The sequence below is a fragment of the Electrophorus electricus genome, chromosome 14 (assembly GCF_013358815.1).
Source record: "Electrophorus electricus isolate fEleEle1 chromosome 14, fEleEle1.pri, whole genome shotgun sequence".
Lineage (NCBI taxonomy): Eukaryota > Metazoa > Chordata > Actinopteri > Gymnotiformes > Gymnotidae > Electrophorus > Electrophorus electricus.
Window position 1 is genome coordinate 15,022,779 of NC_049548.1, and position 12,222 is coordinate 15,035,000.

The 12,222-nt window shown below is 40.3% G+C and overlaps 1 protein-coding gene across 7 annotated transcripts in view; it reads left to right on the forward strand.

The window, feature by feature from the left end:
- The first annotated feature begins 1,825 nt into the window (after positions 1-1,825).
- taok2b (TAO kinase 2b) overlaps positions 1,826-12,222 on the forward strand; it is a 34,977-nt gene continuing 24,580 nt past the window's right edge. For all 7 annotated transcript variants that reach the window (XM_035533598.1, XM_035533599.1, XM_035533600.1 and 4 more), the window contains exons 1-10: positions 1,826-2,302; positions 4,143-4,283; positions 4,384-4,455; positions 4,604-4,705; positions 5,166-5,211; positions 5,952-6,048; positions 6,835-6,948; positions 7,164-7,255; positions 8,567-8,660; positions 8,948-9,029. In XM_035533598.1, the coding sequence (XP_035389491.1) occupies positions 4,152-4,283; positions 4,384-4,455; positions 4,604-4,705; positions 5,166-5,211; positions 5,952-6,048; positions 6,835-6,948; positions 7,164-7,255; positions 8,567-8,660; positions 8,948-9,029 (831 nt within the window). In that variant the 5' untranslated portion in view covers positions 1,826-2,302; positions 4,143-4,151. The remainder of the gene's footprint in view (positions 2,303-4,142; positions 4,284-4,383; positions 4,456-4,603; positions 4,706-5,165; positions 5,212-5,951; positions 6,049-6,834; positions 6,949-7,163; positions 7,256-8,566; positions 8,661-8,947; positions 9,030-12,222) is intronic.

Here is a 12,222-nt window from a genome sequence, read left to right on the forward strand (position 1 = left end):
CGGAGCCATACAAAATGACCTCCAGTGGGCTACTGGTGTGCATGTTTCTGACCAAGCTGTCAGAAACGAGTGGCATGAGGGCCTGATATCCTCTAGTGGGACCTGTGCTCACAGCCCAGCAACGTGCAGCTCATTTGGCATTCGCCAGAGAACACCAGAATGGGCAGGTCTGCCACTCATGTTTCATTCTCTTCACAGATGAGGTTTACAGTGAGCACATGTGACAGACATGAAAGAGTCTGGAGACTCCCTGGTGAATGTTACGCTGCCTGCAGCATCTTCCATCATGACTGGTTTGGCAGTGGGTCAGTGATGGACTGGAGAGATATATCCTTGAAGGATCACACAAACCTCCATGTGATATACAACAGAACTCTAACTGCTGTTAGGTACTGGGATGAAATCCTCAGAGCCATTGTCAGACCTTACACTGGTGTAGTGGGCCCTGGATTCCTCCTGGTGCAGGACAATGGCTGGCCTCATGTGGCCAGAGTGTCTAGGTGGTTCCTGGATGATGAAGGCGTTGATGCCATTGACAGGACCTTACATTTCCCAGACCTGAATACAACTGGGAACTGTGGGATGTTGTGCATCAGTGCCACTAAATAGCAGCACAGGCTGTCCCGGAGCTCACTGAGTTTCTGATTCAGGTCTGGGAGGAGATCCCCAGAAAACCATCCACTGTCTCATCAGGAGCATGCCCAGACATTGGGAGTCCAGACAGGTATGTGGAGGCCATCCTGGACAGGGCTGTACTAAAACATTATGAGTTGTCCTGATGACACACACACACACACACACACACACACACAAATTAGATCTGCCAGTGATTTCAATTTTTTACTTTGATTTTTTATTGTGAATCCAGCTCTCTTTGGGTTAATGATTTTGGTTTTCACTGACCAATTCTTTGTCATTTTGTTCTTAATAAAGTGTACAATTTATATCAGTAAAGATTTTCATTCATTGAGATCTGATGTTTGAGTTAAGTGTTTCCTCAAATTTTTGAGAAGTGTGGCTGCTTAGTAAATTTGATGATACTGGTGTTGGTGACAGGAGGCAACGCAGTTATATGTGAAGACAGTGGGGGCTTCTTGTGTTTATGGTTTGTGTGCTGGATGTATAGTTGCCAATTCTGAGAGACTCGGGTCATCCTGTTAGAAAGTAAGGTCCCAGCTGCAGAGGGTAGCTGACAGTCCAAGCATGTGGAACGTCCTGGTTAGTTTAGATTGTATGACAGTGTTGAATGCCAAGTTGTAGTTGATTAACAACTACAAACAACTGACGTTGTTCTCCAAATGCGAGAGGCCTGCGTGAAAAGCAGTTCTCACAGCATCCTCTGTGAACTTGTTTTGATGGTAAACGAACTGGAGAAGGTCTTAGGTGTCTGATCAATATGTCTATAAAGACATCAGCCAACTGCAATGAGCAAGGCCTGCATGCCCACCCGGGGATGTGGTCTGGGCCAGCTGTTGTGCATGGATTTATTCTCTCAGGGTCCCGATCGCTTCGGCTGATGAGACTGTGAATGATGCAACCTTTTTGATCCCCATCCCTGCTGGAGTCCTCACAACACATTCCATCTTTACATTTCAACTAGAAGTGTAAAAACATTTCCCTATGAATAAAGAATACACATTAATTAAATATAAGCATAATGTTAATATTATAGTTCACCTTCATTTATGAAGCGTCCCAAGTAACAGGGGCGTAAAATACGACAGGAAAGCCTACATCCACAAGTAGCCTACAGGAGGCGACTGCTGCATTGAAACGTGTACTGAGCAACTCGCTTTTTCGCTTTTCCGTTTTCCGGTCGGCTCCCGCCCCGCTCCGCCATCATCAAGTACTGAACAAAAAAGCGGACGAAATAGATCCAGAGAATGGAAATGGAATTGTTGGAGTTAGACAGCCGCTATTTATACGAATGACACCAACGTAATGACCAAATATGATCAAAATGGGACTGGGAGTGGTGGAATATTAGACTTTAAAATGGTTAGCTGCTTTCATTGACAATCAGCTGATTATGCCCTACTAGCTGGACTGCTGGCTAGCGTTAGCTAGCTACCACTACCTCCCAGAGCTAGGTAGTAAGAAACCTAACTTGCTTGTCCTGCAAACGTCACTTTTAGTTTAAAATTGAGTTGCCATTTTCTGGGCAATAACGGTATTAAATAAATAAATGGATCGACGTTTAAATGACTAATTCGTGCTGAGAGGGCGGAGAAGAAAGGACCTCTTCCTCTTCAGGCCGTAGTTAGCTAGCCTTGGCTAGCTACAGTGGATCCTGTAAACCACGGTGAGACCGATTGTTGCATAAATTATTTATCGTATCGCTAGTTAAATACTAGGTGAAAACAGAGAGCCGTTCTCTCGAATAGTTCATTGTATTTAGCTTTAGGTCCGTTGCAGTGTAATCGTTCCATGCAATGTGCACATATTGTGTGTGTTTTGTAAGCCTTGGCTGAGATTTTATGTTTGGAGTCTCCGCCGCAAGCCTTAACGGTCTGGTTAGCTAATAGCTTGTGCTAACTAGGTGAGTTAATTGATCATTTAAATGCAAACATGTCATCTAGTTTGGCGGCTTCCTATATTATTGGTACAGTGTATATGTATGTATGTATGTATGTATGTATGCATGTGTGTATATATATATATATATATATATATATATATATATATATATATATATATATAAAATTTGTATGTCGTCTGAAACCGCTAGCTCGCTAACAAGCAACTAACGCCCGAATCCGTTGCTTTCTATTGCTGTTTCGACGAGTTTCCAGCGCGTCACTTAGCTGGTTTGGCTAACTATCTTGCAAGCTGAATTTAGCTGTGGTCTGCTAATCTATTGGACAGCTTGGGAAGACAGGCATTGTATTCTTTAGAAAGGCAAATTATGTTTTTGTGCTGTTTTGGGAATTAAAATGATCTTTATCATGCTGTCGTATTGGCGTCAGGTTTTTCTGTTGCTAATGCTCCGTGAACACGGTTCACCATGAAGTCTCGCACCAGTGAGCATTACGTTGGGTTGCGATTCTTTTTGTTTTGACAGTCGTTTCCTTAAAATAGGGTTGATATTACAGCAGAAGATTCCTCGCAAATGCGCTTCTCCAAGTGAGCAATGTCACGAATGTTTCCATTGAGTAACATCTGGAGGTGGAACAACCTTAATTTCTGTTCAAGAGATTTTTCCCCCTTTGTAGTGCAGGCCTGCGTCTGAAAATTTCAGTAGTCATTCGTTACAACTGAGGTTAGAATATAGTCTCTGTCCACATAAATAAGTTAGCTCGGTAACTGGAGTGTCTGACAAAACTATGGTTAGCATTTTTAAAATTTATACCGAGTTCCCTCATCCATGGATGAATTATCACTTCAGTTTTAAGCTATAATACCATAAACTTTCATAGCTGTCATATGGCAAACCTCTAGGCTCTGACTGAAGAGCAACCTTGTTAATTGCATGAAAATGCAATAATCAAAACGAAACATTAACCCCTTCTAAAATTGAAGGTTTTGTGTGTTTGTGCCATTTAATTGTTTGTGATGTGCAGTTGTAACTTAATATGAAATCTGGTTGTAGGTAAAAAAAATTTGTTGTTAATGTTCCTGTTGAATAGCAGACAATTATTGAGGGGTTGAATGTCTTTCCTTTCAGACAGCAGAACACCCATCAAGTATGCATTGTTCAGTAGGATTGCACCAGCGTCACATTGTGAAATCTCTTAAGCGAGTTCTTAGTTTTATGTAGTAGACCTGCTGCTCTGCTCATGTGTCACTGCATCTCATTTGATGTGGCTGAGTGGAGTTTCTATTATTGGTTGTGGGAATCAATTATTCATAAATTGTTGGAATATAGGCCTGAACCTTTTTTTTTTTATTAGCAAAGCAACACATGAAAAGAGTGCTATATCCTGTGCTGTTTGAAGTGTTATGAGCTGAAAGCATTAGTTTTGTAATAAAATAGCGCAGCAACCCATTTTCTTTACGAGTGTTTTGAATTTGGCATGAGAGAGTTTTTATATATCTGACTTTCCATGCTGTATGCCATCCATGGGTATGCATGGTTGTCTTATAATGGTACATTGTTTTTAGGAGTTTTCATAGTTTGCATATGTGTGTGTGGTTTTGTGAAGGCGCTGGCCATGCCGTCGAGTGTGCGGGCAGGGAGTCTGAAGGATCCGGAGGTGGCTGAGCTCTTTTACAGGGAAGACCCGGAAAAGCTCTTCACAGACCTGCGCGAGATAGGCCATGGCAGCTTTGGAGCCGTGTACTTCGTAAGTGTGGCCAATCAAAAACCTCCGTGGGGCGAATGCAGCTCCCTATTTCAATAATTAGTGATAAAACAGGCACCATGTTCTCCTGTTTCATTCACAGGCTCACGACATCCGCACCAATGAGGTGGTGGCCATCAAGAAGATGTCCTACAGCGGCAAGCAATCAAATGAGGTGAAAATTGAAGCACAGTTGAATGTGTAGTAAGGCAAGCTCACAACAAGAGCAGCATGTGAGCCCAGTCTGTCTATTCAGCACAAGGAAGTCAGTGCCAAATAATCACCTGACTTGACATTGCATTGTTCTTTTGTTCCTGTTGCAGAAGTGGCAGGACATTATCAAAGAGGTGAAGTTCTTGCAGAAGTTGCAACACCCCAACACTGTGGAGTACAGAGGCTGCTACCTGAGAGAGCACACAGCATGGGTGAGTTTGCAGGCTCACATGGGAGGGGCAGCGATCACAATGCCCTAAGCAAAGAATGGTACTGACCCAGTAGCACCATTTCCTTTCACTACTATAGAATTTCTACAACAACATCTCCTTGCTTACACTGGTAAAGTGTTTCTCGGAATTTGCTGATAGGAAAATTCTATCCATCCAAGTCTGTCAGTACTGATAAACATGTAGATTTCTTACTCTTAAACATAAATAGGAAGTTATAGATCTTCAACTGCTTTAAATGCTTTGCCTTGGAAATTTGTTAATTGCCTCACATGTAACTAGGGGTTCAAAATGGCATTCTCACCACATGTGATTGTGATGTAGATCACAAACTAATGTTACCTTTAAATGTTGGCCAAGATGGTTAAGACATGATCTGACATCAGCATTACTTTGGAGTTGTTCTGCCTCCCTAATTCTGGACCCAATGTCTCTCCCTCAGCTGGTGATGGAGTATTGTTTGGGTTCAGCATCTGACCTGTTAGAAGGTGAGTTATAGGACAAAAAGAGTCTGGCTTGTAGAAAAGGAAAAGGTTATTTGTTCCACTGCACAAATGTCATCTGTACCATATGCCCTTGCTGCCCATTTAGCAGATGAAAAAATCAGTTTAAGGATTTTTTCGGCAGTTTATCTGTTAGTTCCTGCTCATAGCCGTACCTTATTCTGCTGTGGGAATAGTCACAAATGAGCTCAAAAAGCTCATCTTTCATCATGAAATTTTCAGTTAACAATGTTAAATATTTTGGTTGGCACAGATATCTAGTTATTTAGTTTAGATTCAGACAGTAGTCCATGCCAGCAAATCACAAATTGCATAGGCAAAAATTACAGGCCTGCTAAAGCGTTGGTAATCCTGGTGAACATAAGGAAGTAGAAATATGAACAACAAATAAATCTCAGTTGTGAGTGTTCTAATGCTAAAATAACTATAAATAAAATAAAAAAGCTATCATACTTGCCATATGTGTTGCTTTGCTGAACAACGATCTACAGTTCAACTTTTCAGCACAAGATAGATACATAATGCATGTGTGGCATCTCTCTGCATCCTCTGATGGCCGCTCTCCCCAATCTGAAATGTGTATGAGATTGTTAGTATAGCCAGATTGATGCTGTCACTATTACTCAGCCATTATTCTCATAGTGCATTTCTATGCAGTGAAAATCTGAAGGGGTCCTGGGAAAATTGAGAACTTTGAATTTTTCTTGCTTCCTCTTTGCCCTTAGTGCACAAGAAACCATTGCAGGAAGTAGAGATTGCAGCGATTATTCATGGCGCACTGCAGGGCCTGGTGTACCTTCACTCCCACAACATGATTCACAGGTAGTGTCACCCTTTCCCCCCCTAGATGTGTTGGCAGCAGTGCTTTTGTCTGCCTTTTTCCACTGTAATATTCGGTTGTTCTCCAGTGGTTGGTTTTTATGGAGGGGACCATAAGATTTTTTTTTCCCCTGAGATTTCTTATCCTTGTTTCACACATCATTGATTATACACTCGCCACTCGCTTGCACCTAAACTCACCACTTTGGGGTACAACAATGTTATAAGTACAATTTAAAGATGGACTATTACAGACTATAGACCATCTACTGATGAGCATAATTTGTTGTTGATCACCCTCTTCATTCATCACTGGTCAGTTTTTTTTTGTGTGGCAGACCATTCTCCACATAGCAGTGTGGCAGACATGGCAGTGGGTGTTATGCTGGCACCCAACAGGAGAGTGTTTCTAGGGATTTTACACGTACAGATGTCACTGCTGTACTGAGAATGCTCTGTCACTCAAATCTCATTCCAGTAGTGGTGCAGCAGGCTGAAATTAACAGTCAATGAAGGGTTAAAATATCACCAATGCAAAGGGTTTATAGCAGTGGACATGTTAGTCTCTAACTCTTAACCTACCAATTTTTATAATATATAATTGTTTTTAGAAAATGAGCAGTGATTGTACTTTATTATATTCACTTATCTTTTTAGTCATAGTTGAATTATTTCTATCTGTAAAAGTCTTATTTTTGTGTATTGCCTGTTCAACCTGCCCTTGTTCCGTGATGCCTTCTGGGTGATTCGGGCCTGTCACTGAGAGATCTTTTGCATATCTCCTCACAGGGATGTGAAAGCCGGAAATATTTTGCTGACTGAACCAGGCCAGGTCAAGCTGGGAGATTTTGGCTCCGCCTCCATTGTTGCCCCTGCCAACTCTTTTGTTGGCACGCCCTACTGGTACAACACTCAAGCTTCAGCCACCACCGGACCCAGTCCTTAGGAATATTCCAGTCATTCCTAATAAATGTTGCATCTCTTAAGATTCGGTATAATTTAGCATTAGATGGCATGTGTTTTTTTTTCCCGATGTTAATTTAATGTGATATCAGAACATTTCTGCTGGCATCCAGTGCTGGATCACCTGTTAACTGTAATGCATGTCCTTGGTGTAGGATGGCTCCAGAGGTTATCCTGGCCATGGATGAGGGCCAGTACGATGGGAAAGTGGATGTGTGGTCACTCGGCATCACCTGTATAGAGCTGGGTGAGTACCTGGGAGCTTGTCTGAGAATAACCATGTACTGATAATGTATTGATAATTGAAGGTCAATGCTGTACTAACAGTGGCCTAATTTATTCATGGTTGCTGCATGCCCAATTATACAATACGTTTTGGGGAAAAGAACACCACAAAATCTCCAGCTATAACTGCAGGATCCTGATTGCTGTCAGAGGTGTTGAGCACAATGACTGTTAATTTTAAATGTGTAAATATGACTATGCTTTAAAGAAAAGTAGCTTTTAGTTTAAACATTTTTAAGATGATAAAGTCCTGAGTTAGTGGCTTGTTGCTTTTTTTGACATTTTTTGGAGAAGTTTGTGACAGACTACTTGTGTTTTGTGGAATAATTGAGTAGCACTGCAGTTGACTATACTGTTGGTTAGTAAAACACTGAAACAGTGAAAGGCACATTTCATCGGTATGCTAAACAAATACATTTTAGGCAGTGCAACTCTTGAATGTGTAAGTCTATTAGTCTCTAGCCAACTATGACACATCTTGTTTGCATAGTCTGAGATTTACAAGGAAGTTTCTCAAACATAATTTACTGTCCTTTTAAAATTATTTTTAAGGTTTTTTAGTGAAGACTCAGCTTCTTGAATAAATAAATTCATGAAACAATGCAAAACAGACCTCCCATTGGCTTGCACAGGGCACAGAAGTGTATCAGGCTTCAGGGAAAGTAGTGTTACGACTGCAGACAAATAAATAGTTGTGCATAACTCCCTCCGGTTCCTGTATGAATTTTAATTGTATTTTTACATGTTCAAATGCACATATTTAAAAAATCATGAATGATCTATTGGCTTAAAAGGTGCAATTCTGGCTGCATTAGTTGTAATTACCTGTCTTCACGTTTTTAAACTTAAACTTCATTATAAACTTTTCACACTTGTTTACACTCTGAAGTTGATGTGCTCGGAGGTGGCCTCAGCAGTCACATTAAAATGAACTCAGAGAAGTTACATTCTCTGTCCTGTGGTAACTAATGGGAGTTCATTCTTCAGGATGACAGTTGTTTTAATGCCACAATGTTTTTGGTGAAAAAAGAATTGGAATATTCTTTTTAAAATACCATCGGTACAGCAGGGCAACTTCAAAGGAGCAGTAAGAGTGCTAATAAAGAAAAGCCAGTAGTCAAGTTGGTACTAGATGCCTAGAGTTTGAGAATGTGGGTGCATTTGAATGTCATAGTGACAAATGACTGTTCAAAAATGGGCATTCCTTTGATATGTTAAAAACAATAAGTGCTACTCAACTCATTTAGACTCTTTGATTCTTTCTCACACACAGCGGAGAGGAAGCCTCCCTTGTTTAACATGAATGCTATGAGTGCCTTATACCACATCGCCCAGAATGAAAGCCCAGTCCTGCAGTCTAATCACTGGTGAGACATCCATTCTATAGCTGTCATATATCTGTACCCAGTCTGTTCTCTTGCCTGTATGTATCTATTCCCAGTTATAATACATCTATCTTATTTCTCTCTGGTTTCTCTTCACACCTGATTCACTGATGACTTCATAAATGGCAGCCTTTTATGCCTTCACATTTTAGCACCTTCCTTTCTCTAACACTTATCAGACTGTGCTTTTAAAAAAAGGTATTATATTTTGTATATATATATATATATATATATTTTTTTTTTTTTCTTTTATTTTTTACCTTCCCCAGGTCAGATTATTTCCGAAATTTTGTGGACTCCTGTCTGCAGAAGATTGTCCAGGACAGACCTACCTCTGACGTACTGCTCAAGGTGAATTTAATTACACTGGTTTCAAGCATTCTTTTGCTGTTCAGAAACTTTATTTAGTGTTGGCCAAGAGACCACAAGGTTCTTTCTCGCATGAAGAAGGTGGTTAAGGTACTTGACTAGTAATCAGAAGGTTGCCAGTTCAAGCACCACTGCTGCCAGGTTGTCGCTGCTGGGCCCATGAGCAAGGCCCTTAACCCTAAATTGCTCAAATTGTACTCAGTCATAATTGTAAGTCACTTTGGATAAAAGCATCAGCTAAATGCCATAAATGTAAATGTAAAATGAAGAATTCTGCTTGCTGTCACTGTTGATGAATGATATGCAGTCTTTTATATCGAATCTTGTTAGATGCTTAGATGCAATATTTTCCTGCATTTCATTAAAAACTGCATCAAATTGACATACTGAAAGTGCAGCATTCTGAAATGTGTGAAGAGGCAGGGGGCACGGTGGGCAGCATGAATATTAATGAGATCACTGGCAGTCCTGTGCGCCCTCTAGAGAGGATGTATAGAGGAATAGAAAGGACTGTTTAAAAAAAAAAAAAGCCCTGAAAATGTTAGAGGAAACTAAAAAAGGAAACATGGTTTTTATATTTTGGCAATTCATAGGAGAGGAAATGTAACTGTTGCAGATGGTGGTGTTCCCTGAAACATTTTCAGATTGTATTATAACCTAGTCTAAAAATATCAAAACATTAGTTGACCATTTAAAACATAGACAATATATTGTGAAAATAAAAAATAAAAAATCATAATTTTGTATGAATTAGAAAATCTGTGTCTGTGTGTACACACACAAGCATATACTCAACTTTAATAGGTTCACCTGTTCAACTGCCCATTAACACGACTATCTAATCATCCAATCGCATGGCAGCAACTCAGCGTATTTAGACATGTAGACATGGTCAAGTTGACCTGCTTAAATTCAAACCGCTCATCAGAATGGGGAAGAAAGGTGATTTAATTGACTTCGAATGTGGCATTGTTGTTGGTAGACAGGCTGGTCTGAGTATTTCTGAATCTGCTGATGTGCTAGGATTTTCATACACAACCATCTCAAGGGTTTCCAGAGGATAATTTGAAAAAAAAAAAAAAATCCCGTGAGTGGCAATTCTCTGGGGGAAAATGCCTTGTTGATGTCGTTTGGTCAGAAGAATGACCAGACTAGTTTGAGCTAAAGGAAGCAGTAACTCAAATAACCATTCATTACAATCAAGGTGTGCAGTAGAGCATCTCTGAACGTACAACAAATCGAACCTCGAAGCAGACATACTACAGCAGCAGAAGACCACACAGGGTGCCATTCCTGTCAGCTAAGAACAGGCAGCTGAAGCTACATTTTGCGCAGGCTCACCAAAATTGGACAACAGAAGATTGTAAAAACGTTGTCTGGCCTGATGGTCTTGATTTCCGTGGCAACATTTGGATGGTAGGGTCAGAATTTGGTGTAAACAACATGAAAGCATGGATCTATCCTGCTTTGTATCAACAGTTCAGGCTGGTGGTGGTGTAATGGAATGGGTAATATTTTCTTGGTACACTTTGGGACATTTTAATGCCAACTGAGCATTGATTAAACTCCACAGCCTACCTAAATATTGTTGCTGACTATGTCCACAGTGCAACCATCTTCTGATGGCTGCTTCCAGCAGAATACTTTGCCATGTCACAAAGTTCACATAATCTCAAACTGGTTTCTTGAACCTGACAATGTACTCAAATGGTCTCCAGTCACCAGATCTCAATTTAGTAGAGCATCTTTGGGATGTTGTGGAACAAGAGATTCGCATCATGGATGTGCGGCCGACAAATCTGCAGCAACTGTGTGATGCTATTTACATTTACAGCATTTGTCAGATACTCTTATCCAGAGCAACTTACAAAAGTGCTTTGTCATTACTCATAGAATGTATTCCATCCAATACAGGAGGTTAGAGTTCAAGATGCCATTGAACTAGAAAGCTGTTGAAATCTAGGCATCAGCATTGATCTCAAAGGTTATACATGTTTTACACTTAATCTTGGACAATGATAAGTGCAATAACAAACAGAGTTTCAGTTAGTCAACATAGGAGCAGGATCAGTGATCATTAAAATATTCCACAAATAGATGGGTCTTCAGTCTACGTTTGGAGAATGCAAGGAACTCTGCTGTCCAGACAGCCAGAGGAACTTTGTGCCACCATCTCGGAGCCAGGATAGAAAATAGAGACTTGAAGCATGGCATTTCAAGCCGAGCAGTACTTGAGGGTATGGATTGGGCTTTGACCATTGACATTGTGTATGGAGGGGCTGGTCCATATTTGGATTTGTAGGCAAGCATTCAGGTTTTAAATCTGATGCAGGCAGCTTCCAGAAAAATCAAGACTCTGAAGATGACAGTTTGGGAGCATGAAGTTTCTCCATCACTGCTATGAAGGCTGTTTCTGTTGAATGTGCTGATTTGTAGCCAGACTGATTGCGATCTGGTTCTGCATGAGGAAAAGAGATAATTGATTGTAGACTGCTTGTTCAGGAACTTTTGAGAATAGAGAGAGAAGTGCCATCATGTCAATATGGACCAAGATCTATGAGGAATGTCTCCATTGAATCTATGCAATTACAAAATAAGGCAATTCTAAAGGCAAAAGTGTCTCCAATCCAGTTATATCAAGGTGTATCTAATAAAGATGCCAGTGTGTAAGGAAGATGAGCATGCTCATGTTTTCCATGATTAATGGATATTGGGAAGGGAGAATGTAGCCACATGAGTTCTAACCTTTTGGAGATAACCTGAAAAATTGAGCTAAGGTATACAAAAAAAGAAAATGAAAGGGGGAAAACTTTAGTGCAGTAGAGTTCAGTTAATTGTTAATTAACTGTAAGCCAAAAATTGAAAATGGTCATTAATTATGGTCAAATAGAGTCAGCTATCAGGCCATATTTTACTTCCTTATTGAAGCGTATTTTCATGTGAAATGGAAAAATTATGGGTGGTACATGAGTTTATCAATCGCCATTTTATTGTATCGTGGGCTTTTCAAAACTAACATGGTGTTATATCTGGTCGCTGGCCTGCTCTCTACTGTTGAGGATAATGAGTCCATGTTTACACTCTTTACCTTTACACAGTGTAGATGGTCAGTTAGGTAAAGAATATTAGTTTGATTTTAGAATAGTGACTTAGATGGCCAAGTATTGCTAAAGGA